General features: G+C 33.5%; 1 protein-coding gene across 5 annotated transcripts in view; it reads right to left on the reverse strand.

The window, feature by feature from the left end:
- Hs3st-A (Heparan sulfate 3-O sulfotransferase-A) overlaps positions 1–15,999 on the reverse strand; it is a 265,750-nt gene that overhangs the window by 165,506 nt on the left and 84,245 nt on the right. The window contains exons 1-4 of one of the 5 annotated variants that reach the window (XM_074126721.1): positions 2,803–3,075; positions 2,493–2,658; positions 2,072–2,399; positions 560–831 (exon numbers count right to left, since the gene is read on the reverse strand). The exons of 2 other annotated variants lie outside the window; for them this stretch is intronic. In XM_074126721.1, coding sequence (XP_073982822.1) covers positions 560–678 — 119 coding nt within the window. In that variant the 5' untranslated portion in view covers positions 679–831; positions 2,072–2,399; positions 2,493–2,658; positions 2,803–3,075. Of the gene's footprint in view, positions 1–559; positions 832–2,071; positions 2,400–2,492; positions 2,687–2,802; positions 3,076–15,999 lie in introns of those variants that run through there. 2 more of the 5 variants (XM_074126720.1, XM_074126722.1) reach the window with 2 other exon arrangements.

Consider the following 15,999-nt stretch of genomic DNA (forward strand, 5'->3'; position numbering starts at 1 on the left):
TTTTCAAATTTCAATTGTTTCAAATGAAGTAAAAGAAAAATCAAATAGAAAATAATGTATATCCAGTATCAAGAATTTCACATAAGGAAAATAAATTCTTAAATTCTTTAAAATTAAAAAAAAAAATCAAATCAAATCAACAGGGTAATCTGTTACTTAAAATCACTTTCATTGTACAACCCATTTTGTACTTGAATTTCATTTAAGGATCGTCACAACCAAATAAATTATTAAATAAGTTTAATTACCTGAGGAAAAAAGCATAATTAATGCAAACAAAGAAAAAGAAAATGAATAATAAATAAGATTTCAGTGAATAGAGGCTCCAGCCCACTTTTATCCCTTAACGACCGCCATATTTAAATTTTCTACATTTTAGAACTGAAAAAACTGAATTTAAATAAATCACAACTATTTCACTGGCGAATCACAAATTTCTTTTTACACCAGAATGAATAACAAAACAAAAAAATTATTCATTATTACGTTAATATTATAACACAAGTTTTAACATTTTAAAACTAATAATAAACTAAAAAAAAAAAGAAAACTAACATACCAATAATCTGATTGATCCCACATCTTTGGATCTGATGGAATTTTCATTTTTCGTAAAGAAACAAACACAAAACTATAATTTACAAGAACTTCTATTTGAGAAAAAAGTTTTTCACACATATTTTAACAAGAGTTTTCACCATTTTTTTTTTTGACAAAACTTGATTAATACATGAAAGAAAAACGCCAATTTAAAATACATTTTCACAAGCCAAATCAGGGCACAGCACTTAGAATGTGACGTCATCACTCGAGGGCATCATTATAGGGAAGCTGTATAGAAGAAAAAAAGAAAATAATACTTTTAATAAATTATTTAAAAAATTTATATACTAAGCTTAAAAATCAATCTGATAAAGTTTTCTTAAAATATTTAGTAAGTAATGAAAAATTTAAATTTTAAATTATTCAATATTTTTTCAACTTTGGTTTGATTATTAACTTTAAAAAAAGAGAAACACTATGTAAATTATTAAATATAAAATTATCTTTTAAATAAATTTCTTACAATTATTATTTTGGATAAAATTAGTTAAATAAATCACTTCCCATTGGTTTTGAAGTACTACTTCTTTAGCAGTGGTGTTACGTCATCGTAATGGATGGACCCCCCGAGATCTTAATTTGTAAGTTTAAGTTAATTAATTATATTAAAATTAAAATGAAAGATTTGCTTAGTATCATTTAAATATGTTTAAAAAGTGAGCAAAAAAAAAAACGAAATTAACTTAATTTAAACTTAGTTGAAAAACTGAAGTCTTTAAAAAACCAAATTGGGAAAAATTGTAGTTCCATAAAATGGCCTTCAAATTTAAAGTGCTAAGTAATAATTTAAAGTATTGTGTAAATCACACAATGAATTAAATATAATTGTATAATTAAGTATAACATAATTGCGTGAAATCAAGTGGTATATAATTTAAACCATTACCTTAGCATTTTGCAAGTAAGTTGAATATGAAGGTTCGTTTAATGGCGGCTTATTTTAAAGTGAGTTTCACAATTTTCTATGATAAAATTTAAATATTATTTATATACATAATTCGTTTTCTTAAAAACGAGAAAGAGTTAAAGCATTTTTAAATTAGTGGTCTAATTTAAGGCAGATAACATAGTATGAATTTGTAAGAAAAATTAGGCATCTTAATTAAAAAAAATATATTTTGTTGAACAATGAACTAAATGATTACTAAAGTGTCCAAAAATAGAAATTAAAAATGAATCTTATAAAAATTTAGGGCAGCTTTGAATTTTATTGAAAGTTATTGCTTTTAAATTTTTAAAAAAAACTGCAATTTAAGTTTAATTAAAAATTTTAATTTACTATTACTATCGTTTAAATTGAAATGCCAATAATTACTGAAATCCCTAGGCCTGGGAATGTTACTGGTTAAATGTTACCAAGCACTTTTATCATTAAAAGAATAGATAAGCTAAAAAGTGAACACTAACATTATAGAATTATATTGATTTAAGAATTTAGATTAATGATTAATTGATTTAATAAGCTTACCTGAATTTATTCAATAATTTGCTTGGAAGCATTAAGCTTATTGTAGAAAGATATCCATTGTGAAAGATTTTTCACTCAATTCATGGCATCATCTTATTCAATTATCCACAAAACGCACTTAAGGATCAAATCTGAGTTAAAATTTTGTTTTACACCAGAACTTAGTGAATGTCTACACATTTTCTTCTGTTAAAAAATAAGATCCTTAATCAGGAACCACAATTAAACTTTTTCCTTGTTTTTCCTTCACCACTTTCAGACTGCATTTTTGGATGCCAGAGAAATGTTTGGTCTTGGAATGTATTTTTTTCATTAACAAATGTCCAACCTAAAAGCATGATAAAACGCGTAACTTTTTCCAAAAAAACAATTAATTCATAAGCTCAAAATATATATAAGTAGTTAGTTCTACTTATCTTACCTCTAGAAATCTAACCTCACAATATTTTGATAAATACTTTTGAAATGTATCTTCTTCTTTTCATTTTTTTTTTTTCTTATTAAATTTAAATCATCTAATGATAAAATAACACATTGTATTGCAGGTATCAGTTCTTGCAATCTTGAAGTGTTAAGAAAGTTATGGCCTGAGTGTTCAACAAGCAAGAACTTAACCTTTAGGATAGCAACAATAAAGAACAGAGAAAAAAGGTAAGTAAATTTTGTAATGATTAAAACACTTTTTCAGTTTAAGAAAAAGTAATTTTAACATTTATACTTAATAATCTTACCTTGACTTTTTAAACTGTTGAAAATCTTAATGCTTGGAAATCTCAGACTTCTATCCTTTTTAAAACTGAACAAGTAGAAGCATACATATGTATAAATTATTTACACAGTTACACTTTTTTTAAGTTCTAGAACTGAGTAAAACTAAATTCTAACTAGAAAATGATAAAAGAAGCCACCTTAACATTTATAACCTAAACTCAGAAGATATTGCGTCATTCTTCCAAGTGTGTAAGAAATGATTGTAAATAGTAAATATTTTCTCCCACCTCTCTCGTTTTAAAGCTAAGTTATAATTCAATTAGGGTAGTAAGTACAACTTTAGGTCTACTAAGAACTTGGTAACCGTATGATCTCTTTTAAATATTGAGCCAAAGTAGGTTTAATGTGAATTTTATTAATATTTTACTATTCTAGAGTTAACGTTAACTTGCTATTAGTTATTCTGATTTTTAGAAATATTACTAAAATTATATTCTTTATTTAATAATGTACTACTTAATGAATATTCTGTCTGAATACAAATATTATGAAACTATTAATTTATCCATACATATGTACCTGTGTGAGTTAACTGGTTACATTTCTATTGCTTTAAAATTCCAAATTTGACGCTTTGCATTACTACATCATTTAATCTATTCAATTTAGCTGGGAGTATATATTTTGTTTTAATTAAGGGGCGCGTCAAAACTGAGGTCATTGGCACCCATAGCCTTTACTAGTGCATTGACCACTAACAATTAAATACTCTTGTTAGTGGGTCTAGAAAGAAAAACTCTCAGAACTGAAAGCTTAAATAGAATACGGAGGATGTAAAGTTCACTAATCATGGTGGTAACCTCTTCAGCTTATACTGTACGAAGTACCAGTGCTGTTATCAAGCCTTCCAAAAAGCAACAATGTATCAAATAGGAAAATGGGAAAGTCGGGACCCTAAAAATCTAAGTTCTTCTAAAATGCACAGTCACTTCCTATTCCTGTCTCCTTCGTATCCTAGTTTGGGGTTGAGAAGACATCTCTGTGCGATGTTGAGTGAGGAAATTATACGTATTACAACCAGGATGTAAGTTGAATAGCTTTCAGGCAGATTCCTCTTTAGGTTGTTGTAAGCAGTCTGTTCTAAGTCTTAGGTGTTCAAAGTCTGAGTCAGAACTTGATCGTTGTCTCGTTTTGGATTTTGTTTTTTTAATATCGATATCTATGGTGATCCAGAGGGACTAGGATAGCGTTGAGCTGAAACTTTTCCCACTGGACAATAATATTATCCTCTTCCACAGAAAACCTGTTCCGAACAAAGATCCTGGCTACAATATCATTAAAAACCCCCAAAAATATGCTTCAGATGGACGTTTTTTCCCAATTCTTCATCAAGAGTTCCGTTATTTGAGCCTGAAACTAAGCCAGAAAATTTTTGGGGAGTATAATATTGCTCTGCGACGTTTTAAGAACTCGTATTGTGCCCCCTTACTGGTCATTTTAAGAATTTGAATGCGTTCTAGGAAAGGAATATTCTCCTTCAGTATCTGATGTCTTCCCAGGTGTCTGAACCATTCCTACATAATAGCATCTCAGTTAGTCAAAAGCTGAATTGAAGATTCCTTCATCTCCTCACAGAATTTGCAAAAGTCATCACATTCCAGGCTTCTTTAGGTGGCTTCAGAGTCAACAATGCTCCGAGAGTAATTTATCCTTACTCAGACCGAGGCACATCTCAGATCTATTCCTGTGATTATTGCCCTGACAGACTTTTCACCTGCGTCTAAACCAGGAACACCTCCTTTTCCCACAGCTTGATTTTATTAAGACACAGTAGATTTAATATTCTAATCATTATTAGTCACTACCTATTTAAGTCTAGCAAGGGACTCCAGGTGCCAACAATCAAGCTAGCTTATCCCCAACAGCTGCAGAAGGTTTTTTTACCAAGAAGTATGACAACTAAAGTGCTAACAACCTGCACAAAGGAGTCGTACATAAACCAACTCCAATCTCGATGAACATCCCTAAGCGGAAGCTTGTACTGTCAGTGTTCTCGAACATTCTGATGCTTGGCTAGTCAATATGGAGATGCTGGGTGTAAATCTGGTCCAGTTTACCAACATCCTTTAATTTGAGCGAATTTTGAAGCCGCTTAATATTGATCCAACTTCTTAATCAACTTTTTTTTTTAAAAAAACTTTTTTACACACGAAAATCTTCTTCAAAACTACCATCCCAGACTTAATTATTTGTTAAGCAAATCTTCTCAGGATAAACTTTGAGAATAATACAAACTGAAGCATTCAATATTAAGCATTTTTATTGAATTACAATACTATTCAATAAATCATTTATTTGTTAAACTATTACTATTCATTATTGTTAAACTATTACTATTCATTAAAAATAGATACCTTCAAAGATACTTAATTCATTTCAATTGATTTTTATTTCCAAGCTGTAAAATGTTGTTTTCTAGTTTAGAACATGTTTTTTTAACTGGATTGTTTTTTAAACTGTGTCCAGACTCCAGTGTGGAGAGAAGGAGTAATCCCCTGGGAGTGAGTACGTCAATGGATTGCAAGAGATTGTTACCTATCTCAACCAACACCAATAAAAGGTAGGATAGGAGTTGTAGCGGCCATATTTTTGTTCCACTTTCACTAATTGAACAATGAATTTTTAAATTAATAGAGATATTAATTTAAACTGACATGTTTTCAAAAGCAAAAGTGATTATTTTAGAGACAATGGGTTAGAATTTCTTTTTTAAATTCTTTTTATTGCCGGTAGAGTGGGCAAAATGTATTATTATATTATTTGTAATCATAATTATCAAAAATGCAATTTTATGGCCACTATTTATATCCTTCTTCGGTACTTCCAGTCCAAGCTTTTTTTTTTGTTTATCAATGTTTACTTTTAAAAAATAAATTGTTCTTTAGCACTTTATTAATGACATGAGGCGCCACCGTAGCCGAGCGGTTAGAGGCGAGACCTTTAAAGCTAATACGAGGGTCGTTTGAAAAGTCTGTGCAAAAATAAAAACTACTTAATTTTTTGGGGTAAACCTTTTTTATTTTTCAACATAGTCTCCTTTTAGGCTTATACACTTCGTCCAACGCTGCTCTAGTTTGTTGATCCCTTCCGAATAATAGGATTTGTCCAAGTCTGAAAAATAGCCATTCGTTTCTGCAATCACCTCCTCGTTTGAATAAAATCTTTTTCCCGCCAGCCATTTCTTCATATTGGGGAACAAATAGTAGTCCGAGGGAGCCAAGTCTGGAGAATAGGGGAGATGTGAAACGAGTTGGAACCCTATTTCCATTAATTTTGCGACCACAACTGCTGAGGTGTGAGCTGGTGCGTTGTGATGGAAAAGGACTTTTTTGTGGGCCAATCGTGGGCGTTTTTCTTGCAGCACGGTTTTCAAACGGTCCAATAACGATGAATAATATGCACCTGTAATAGTTTTACCCTTTTCCAGATAGTCGATGAGGATTATTCCTTGCGAATCCCAAAAGACAGTCGCCATAATCTTTCCGGCCGAAGGAACGGTCTTCGCCTTTTTTGGCGCAGATTCCCCCTTGGTAACCCATTGTTTAGAAGTTCTTTGGTCTCAGGAGTGTAGTGATGTATCCATGTTTCATTCACAGTGACGAAACGACGCTTAAAGTCCTGCGGATTCTTCTGGAGCAGCTGCAAACCGTCCTTGCAACACTTCACACGATTTCGTTTTTGGTCAAGCGTGAGCAATCGCGGCACCCATCTTGCGGATAGCTTTGTCATGTCCAAATGTTGATGCAAAATATCATGTACCCGTTCATTCGAGATGCCCACAGCACTAGCAATCTCACGCACCTTCACTCTTCTGTCATCCATCACCATATCATGGATTTTATCAATGATTTCTGGAGTAGTAACCTCAACAGGGCGTCCAGAACGTTCAGCGTCACTTGTGCCCATATGGCCACTCCGAAAATTTTGAAACCACTTATAAACTGTTCTAATCGAAGGTGCAGAGTCACCATAATGTTTATCAAGCTTCTCTTTAGTCTCCTGAGGCGTTTTGCCTTTCATAAAGTAGTGTTTAATCAACACACGAAATTCTTTTTCGTCCATTTTTTGAAAATCACTCGACTTCCTCGATTCAAACGAATGCCAAACACAAAGAAATAGACCGATCTGGCTGAAACTTGGTGTGTGTTCTTCCAAGAGATGCTACTAACTAAACAAAACCTCGATACGCGCCAGTGGTGCTATCTCTCTGACTTTGCACGGACTTTTCAAACGACCCTCGTACTCCAAACTTTGGTTAACAATTACCTGAGTATAACCTGCGCTTGCATAACCTAACCAATGTAGTGTGAACAGGTGACACTGATTAGAAAACACATGGCAACAGATTATATATATGAATCGTAAATAAGTAAATATGTACTTCTATGTACAAGTAAAGTGAGACACCCCAAAACTCAGGTTTTTGTTGTTAGAAAAGTAAACATGTTACACCTCCATCTTAAACCTCAATCTAATTTTGTAGCGGTTAACTTCAAGGTCCCCCGCTAGCATGCTACCAACATTCAGCATGCTCTCTCCTCACTTACAGTTTGCTGCAGAATGAATAGAACAGCAGGCTGAACATTGAGCGCTAATTAAACTGTTGGAATTATTTATTTAAGTTGACTGTTAATTACATTGTTTCGTGAAATTGCAAATGAACAGTTCTCAACAGATTATTTACCATAGATAGCTTTCATTAGTTCACTGTGTTAAATTTTCCTCTTCTACCATAGGTTAGCCTTAATTAAATAACATGATTTTTCTTTTCTTTTTTTTCTGGAAAATATTAATTACTTTCTCCTTACACTCCATAAGGGGAAGCATTGCGATCGGGTAGATTTTCCTCTTGAGTTTTCACTGGACTTAAACGATTTTCAGTTTTTTGGTTTTTCACGAAAGAGCTATTATTAGTATAATTTTTAATGATCTAAGGCGCGCCAACATCTAAGGTTATTGACGCCCGGAGCTTTTTTCAGTGCACTGCCGGCCTCCGGACAGTGTTCTCTTGTTACAGACAACACTGTCTATCACCGGACAGTAAGCTGTAAGAAGCTCCTAGGAAAAGAAAATCTAAGGGTCAGCAGCTGGATTCGAACCCGGGACCTCCACGTGGGAGTCCAGTAAGCTAACCGCATAGCTAATCCCTTCCCTTATTATTATTATTATTATTTTTACTGATTTAAGCCGTGTAAAAACATCTAAGGTTATTGGCGCCCGGAGCTTTTTTCAGTGCTCTCGTTACAGACAACACTGTCCATCACCGGACAGTGAGCCGTAAGAAGTTCCTAGGAAGTAAAAAATCGATGGGCTAGCAGCAGCTGGATTCAAACCCGGGATCTTCGTGCGGGAATTAAATACGCTAACCGCATAGCTAATCCCTTCCCTTATTTATTATTATTGTTATTATTCTGTAAATTAGTCTAGTTGTTTTCATAGCCACTTTAACTCAATAAAACGGAAAAATGGCAGGTAGCCAAAATTTGATATTCGGTTTATTAGCCACCCAGGAAGTGCATTGTGTTTCTGGCCAACCGGATGTTTTACCAACTTTACTGAAACAACCTTTTTTGTTTTTTTTAAAAGTTTTTTTCTTAAAAATGGCAGTCAATAGTGGACACATTATTTATTACTATCTTTTTAAAAAAGGGTTAGATAGTTCTTGCTTAGAACTGTGCGTTCTACAACCGATAAAGTTAATGATGCCAAGGTTTAAGGGGATGGAAAAAAAAACGTTTCTGCTTAATGATTCTTGATTCTGATTAATGAAATTGATCGAAGCGCCTATAGTGACGAATTTACCAAATAAGTTATCGTCACTTAGGAACGGATTTTTACGTATTTAAAAATGCCAAATATTTAATTAAAATATGCATTTATTTTCGTCAATTATGTGGAAAATATGTGATTTTCTTAAAATATTTTCTGGAATATTTAAGTAAAATGGACATTTTTTTTAAGAAAATGGAATTTTTTGGGGAGGGGCAAGTTATAATTATTTATAAAATAAAAAACATTTTTACTATTTATAAAAAGATGTGTTAAATTTTCAATTTTGAAAACTTCACTCTTCGAAATTGTTTGCAACTACATGAAATTTCAAATGTTGGAACCTAAAGTGACGACGATCTGGGCGTAAGATGGACTTGTAACGACTAAAAGATCGTTCAACATCTACAGATGTTATAGGTGCCTTGCTGAAAGAAGTTATCTCGTTGGTTGTAAAGGGTACACGATGTTCTGAGGTGACTTCTGTTCCACTGACGAAACGACGCTTAAAGTCCTGCGGATTCTTCTGGAACAGCTGCAAACCGTCCTTGCAACACTTCACACGATTTCGTTTTTGGTCAAGCGTAAGCAATCGCGGCACCCATCTTGCGGATAGCTTTGTCATGTCCAAATGTTGATGCAAAATATTATGTACCCGTTCATTCGAGATGCCCACAGCACTAGCAATCTCACTGATAATATCAGAAATCTGGCAGATGGTCTCCCACCCTTTGTTCTTGCTCAGTACTTCTACCAGTTTTGATCTGATCAGATCTCCCTTACTCCCAGGTATTCCTTCCACCTTTTCGATGACTTTTTTAACGTAGGACACGTTTTCTGTCAGTCGAACATTTTGGGACTCAAGTTGGGTAATGGCTTGTGCAAGAAATACGCAATTGTCAGAAATGAATGCAAGGTCGTTCCTTAAATTAAGTTTCTCGAATAAAGACTTGGCTGTATTTATCGCTACTGCTTCGTCTTCGAGATGTGAAAGGACATTCTTGATTTTATTGTAGTTTTCATAGTAATATTGAGTTGCTTCCAGCCAAGTACCCCATCTTGTCAATATTGGTTCTGGTGGAAGGCACAAGTCTGGATAGAGATCTTTTAGCATTTTAATGCGACTTGGTGCTTTTAAGAACACTTTTTTAACCGAGGAGATTAAGGAATCTACGTCACTGAACAAAGATCGGACAGTTTCTGCTACTCGATGCAAGGCATGAGCAATACACGTCACATGAATTATCTTAGGATAAAATTCCTGAATAGATTGCCCAGCCTTGACCATGTTGGGGGCAGCATCAGAGAGAAACAAAAGAACTTTTTCGTTCAAAACTCCACTGGGCCATAGGATATGCATTGAGGCATCGAAGAATCGTGAAATGGTGGAATGAGTGCATTTTTCGAGAACCTCACAGTTCAAAAGGAATGGCTTTGAATCCACAACAGCATCACTGTCAAGTTTTCCAATAACTGCATTGGCAATATACCTGCCCTCAACGTCAGTGGTTTCATCAATTGACATCCAAATCGGTCCATCTTTGATATGTTCTCGAATTTTGGTTAGTGTATCTTTATAGATATCTTCCAGGTAGTTTTTCCGCAGAGTGCTCTCGTCAGGCATTTTTTCCCCAATATAGGTCTCTAAGAATCCTTTGAAATGAGGATTTTTAAGTTTGTGGAAAGGGATATCTGCTCTAACCAAAGCCCGACACAGATCTGTACTCAGAGTAGACTTACTTGATGATGGAGATGTAAGGAAGGCTTGATAGGACGTCCTCTCTTTCTTTCTGTTTTTATTAAAACTGTCCGGTAGGACAGTTGTATAAGGGTTGACCATCAAAAACTGCACGAAAAAGCGTAACGTTGAAAAACACCCAACTTTGACAATTTTTTTCTCTTTTTCAATAAAAGATAAAATTCCCAAATTTTCTTTAAATCTTACTCCAAACCCTCCTTTATAACTGTAATTTTTTTGCAACCACCCAGATCTAATAGGTTTCGAGAAAAAAGTTGCCGAAAATGAGCAAAAACGGCTTTTTCAAAAAATGTTCTTGTTCTTGTTCTTCTTGTTGTTCTTCTTGTTCTTGTTGTTACCTTTTTTGTAAACAACGTAGCGCCTAAACGCGAGAACCGATTTTCATGAATGAGGTGTCATTCGATTCGGAATTTTATGTAGATGTGCCTTTTGGGGGTCTCGACGCTGTACATCGAATGGGAGAGGAGTTAGCCCTCTTTATGTAAGGCCCCCTCCAAAATTATTATTACTAATTACTCTGTAAATCTTGTCCCGATTTTGATAAAATTTGGTAGGATGATAGGATTAGGGCTCCCCTACGTAACAATAAAGCGACGATCTGCTCTTACACTTGTTAAGGGGAAGTATAGCAATCATTTCAAATTATCGACATGTGAACCGATTTTCATGAATGGTCATTCGAATCGAAATTTTGTACAGATTTTCACTTTAAAAGTCTCGACGCTTTGCCTCATAAGGAGGGGAATTTGCCCACCCAAATAAGGCCCTTTCTAAAACTATTATTACCAATATTTCTACAAAGCTTAGTCCGATTTTGATAAAATTTAGCACGAAGAAGTGATTAAAGTTCCTCTACGTGGCTGTGAAGTGCCATCATGCTGTTACACCTACTAAGAGGAAGTACTACAATCGTTAAAATTAACAATGAGTGAACCGATTTACATCAATGAATTGTCGTTCGATTCAAAATCTTTGCGTTTTAGGGAGAAGTACTGTTTTTCTTGCTCCTCTTAAAAGGAAGTACTGAAATCGCAGTTTTATTTTGTTACTTAAGTACAAATACCTTCCTATTTTATTCAAAACGCTTTCTCAAAAAAAATTGTTATTGAGGATGGTTTGGGGACCGCAACTATAATCATTATTTAAAAAGATCTCTCCAGTGGTAGTTAGGTTCCGATTTAACACCTTATCAGGTTATAATGATAGAATTGCTTATCCCAAATTTTAAAAAAATCTGTAAAGCGGATATATAACTTTGCAAAATAGACAAAAAGAAAAATCTATCCAAAAGTTACAAAAATCTCCTTAACAAAAACTTACAGTTTAAAAAGTTAAGTATAAGGGTTGATTAAACGCCAAAAGGTACACAAATCAGCGAGTACCCAACATTTCATTAATACTTCATTAATAGTTAAGTAATTCTACTGCATTAATTTTCATTAATAAGTTATTTTTTAGAATTTATTAGATGTCACAGACCCTTATGCTGGCCACTTCATTTATAATATTTTTTTGTTATAATTATGATAAATCACATATATACGTACATGCATGTTAAAGTAGAAAAAGACAAAGTTAGAGTAGGCTACTGCCTTGAATTCGTCTTACCGAAATATTCGTGAGCACAAATAATACACAGATAATAACAAGTAGATTATTCAACAACAATTATTCATTTCTCAATTGTAATTTAATTTAGTACCCCTAATTTTACTTATAGTAAAATCCTGGAATAATTAGCTGTCCTAAAAATATGCATATCTTATTTACTTTATATTACATATATACAACATTGTGGTATGAATACCTAGATTGAGAATGTAATTGAAGAAAACTATATTATTTGCGATAAAGCCAGATAATTATTACCTATTGTTATAAACGTTTGACTACTTCATACAATAACAATTACTTTAATCGAAGAATGAACTTAAACCGACGATTTTTATTTAAAAATAAAAATAAATAAATAAAATAAAATCATTAATGTAAGTTTTTTATAAAAAAAAGTTTTGAATTTTTTAGCCTCATATTTTTTTTTCTTTTTAACCTGTAATTAATAGTTTGATTATTATAAATAACTAGATATTATAGTCAATCTACAGTGCTACTTGAACATATATTTTGTAGACGAAAATGGCCAGCATAAGGGTCTGTGACATCTAATAAATTCTAAAAAATAACTTATTAATGAAAATTAATGCAGTAGAATTACTTAACTATTAATGAAGTATTAATGAAATGTTGGGTACTCGCTGATTTGTGTACCTTTTGGCGTTTAATCAACCCTTATACTTAACTTTTTAAACTGTAAGTTTTTGTTAAGGAGATTCTCTATGTGCGATCCGGTGGCAATATGTTGGGTGACTTGGGAACGTTGAGAGCAAGAAACGCGCTTGTCACAAGCTGTGCAGTTACAAAATGTCTCCATCACTTCGAAAAAGTTCTGCTGGAAACTCGCGAAGATATTTAGCAACCAGTTGTTTGTTTGAGGCCGATGTTCGTGGCATTTCACCCAAAAAAAGAATACACTAAGTGACCGAACGAAATGAATTGGACACTTCAACGAACGAGCTGAAAGAACAGACAACTTCAAAGAACTAACAGGTGCCCGTCACTGTTTAGCAGCATTCTGTGTAAATTACAATAATTATTGTACCCACTGTGATTCACAGCCCTACAGTCTGTGGTTCACAGTTCCTGTCAACCACCTCCCAATTATGAAAATATGCCCAAAATGAAAAATATGAAAAAATATGTAAATATTTTGATTAAATATGTAGAAATATTTATTTATTTTAATCAAATATGTATAAATATGCGATAACATCCAAATATGTGGAAATATGTGAAATAAAAGTAGACTCAAACGGCTTAAAGAGTGTCAGTATGAATACTTCTAGTTGAAAAACGTCTGTAAATTGCCTAGAAAAAAATATGTAAATACATACGAATCCGTTTCCTACTTATTACGTACAAAACATTCGCTTAAAAATATGCGTTTTTTGTTTTTTGTGAAATCTCAATTTCCTGTGAAATGTTCTTTCAGCTTTTTTCTTTTTTTTTGAAGCTTAAAAAAACTATACATTGTAATAAACCAGGAAGTGTTTAAAAAGATAGACCGGATGTTACACTGTTCCGTGCTAGTTTGATGAACATACGGCAAAGAGAAATGAACCCTTTTTTTTACTACCCTCTGACACAGAGATAATTTCATTCTATTGTCTACAAGTACCTCCACTGCAGTAACAATAGACCAATAAAATGTGGTTTAAACCAGTGGTTCAGTACTCTTACAGATCACTCCATTCTTCTTTAACCCTTTGCAGAGCACGTCGTGTAGATTATATAGATTTTTAGTTCTTCCCTAGAAATATTTATGTTAGCAATAAAAATTTTAATTTTAAAAGCTAATTTTTTAAACTTCCTTTGCGGCCATAATTCTTTCGTTGATCTGTCGTGTGTAGGGGTGATTTTGTGGTAGCTTGGTTACCGTGGTAACTGAATTCATTTATCCACGGGAAAGCAATGGAAACTATTTTCTGGGGGGGGGACCTTTAATAACCCCTAACTTCCGTCTTTATCTCCATTTTCACATCTTTCATTTCCGCGCATTAGAAATCGCTTTCAAGATTTTAGTTTACACTTAAATCGTCGGCTCCTGTCGAATATCTATACAATTTTAGAAGCTTTCTACAGCTTCCCGCACTATCCGGAGGCCAACTATGCACTGAATTAAAGTTCTGGGCGCTAATAACCTCAGATACTGACGCAGTTTACATTAAAAACAAACAAAATCCGACGAGAAGTGCGTACATTTTACTATCCGGGTTGCTAGGTAACCAATATCGTATATAGATACACATTCATACATTATTACTACCACATAAGTTTTATAGTAACATATATAATATCTACTACATACTGATGCACGTAACATCAACCAATAAAATTTGTTCTTACGTCAGAAACCTAAATACAGCACTCAGAAAAATTAGAATTTGAAATTATACTGAAAATTATCGTCAAGATGCAGCTGAAAAATTAAAGAAACTCTGAAATATAGTACGACAATTTTATTTTTATTTGAGACGAATAAAAATAAGCTGCAAGTTATGCTGAGAGAGAAATTTAGTGAAAAATATTTGTATCTATTATATTTTTATTTAAATACTGTAAATAATTACGTAATTTACTAAAAATCACAAATATATCAGCTGTTAACTGGCTAATACATGTCGGCAACATAATTTATCTAAGAAGACGCTATACAGATATAAACAGAACAATAGAACATTGTGGTGTCAGATTTGTGACGTAAAAATATCGATTTTGTTAAACATTACCATTTATTAAGTAACTTCCTTTACGTCATAAATTTTTGGTGAAATGTTCATAAAATTATCTAATTAAATTCATTCAATAATTTTTTTTTTACCAGTTAAGCGTGGAATTTAGTTTTTAAAAAAACCCTCCCACAGTGTGCGGAATTAAAATCGAGACAATGACGTGTACACACGTCGAACGTAGGGGGCAAAACAACCAAAAGTCTAAAAAGTCATAATAGTCACTGCAATGCATTTTTTCTGCAATTTCTCTGGGGGCTTACAGATTACTAGAGCATTCTGTGCTCATTAAAAAAAAATCTTGCACCGCTTTACGTATGCATTGATCCAGTTAACTAAGACGCAAGAGCTTTTACAAGAGAAGAAAAGAGAGCTTTGAATTCTCTGTGCTGAATGAAATCATGCTCGTACTGAGGTCTGAACCTCTATCTAAGGTAAAAACGGGCATTGCACAAGGGTTGAGAGTTTTTATTTGTGTGCCTAATTCCCAATCTCAAGCGGAGACCAAACATGTACCAACCACTTATCATTTGGCTGACTCCCTCCACCTCCCTCCGTATAAAATACTTGGCATTTCTATTGGCAAGATAAAGGAAACATCCCACCAAATAATATTCTTATTGTATTTTATTAAAATTTCGAGTTTTTTTATAGTTCTTTTATCCTTTAATGTAATTTACACCTGTACCTACAGGGCATAATAGGTAAATGCGATAAGTGTATATGAATAGCGTGTCAGACTTGAATGACGATCATCCAGTAATGGCCGCCATTAGTCACCCAGTTGGTCACGGGGCCAACGGCGCCTCAGCCGTCTTCGAGGATTTGGAGGGTAGCATAGTTGAAGATAAGTTTACAGCTAGATGGTTGGGATGAAGTGAGAGTTTTTGGTGAACATTTTTATATCGGATTTTGGCAAGTTCTCGGAGATGAGTAGAATTTGGAGATCTGTATGTATTGTGTGGTTGCTAACATAAAATGGAGCGTCTACTATGTGGCGGAGAATTTTGGATTGTAGGGTTTGCAGTCTATTGATGTTGGATTTTTTATCTGTTCCGTAAAGTTCCGAGTCCCGTAAGTCCATATTGGTGTGAGCAGAGCTGTATAGAGTCGTCGTTTGTTCTGTAGTGAGAGTTTTGAGCGTTTGTCGAGTAGTCTGGCTAGAAGTTTGTAACGTTTGTTTAGTTCGGTCTTGTACGGGGGTTCCAGGTAAGTCATTTTATAGTTAATGACAATTTTTGTATTTTTCACAATGGGTATACACGTCGAACGTACCGTAACAG

The sequence above is a fragment of the Rhodnius prolixus genome, unplaced genomic scaffold (assembly GCF_049639745.1).
Source record: "Rhodnius prolixus isolate KJV_2025 unplaced genomic scaffold, Rpr scaffold_3, whole genome shotgun sequence".
NCBI lineage: Eukaryota > Metazoa > Arthropoda > Insecta > Hemiptera > Reduviidae > Rhodnius > Rhodnius prolixus.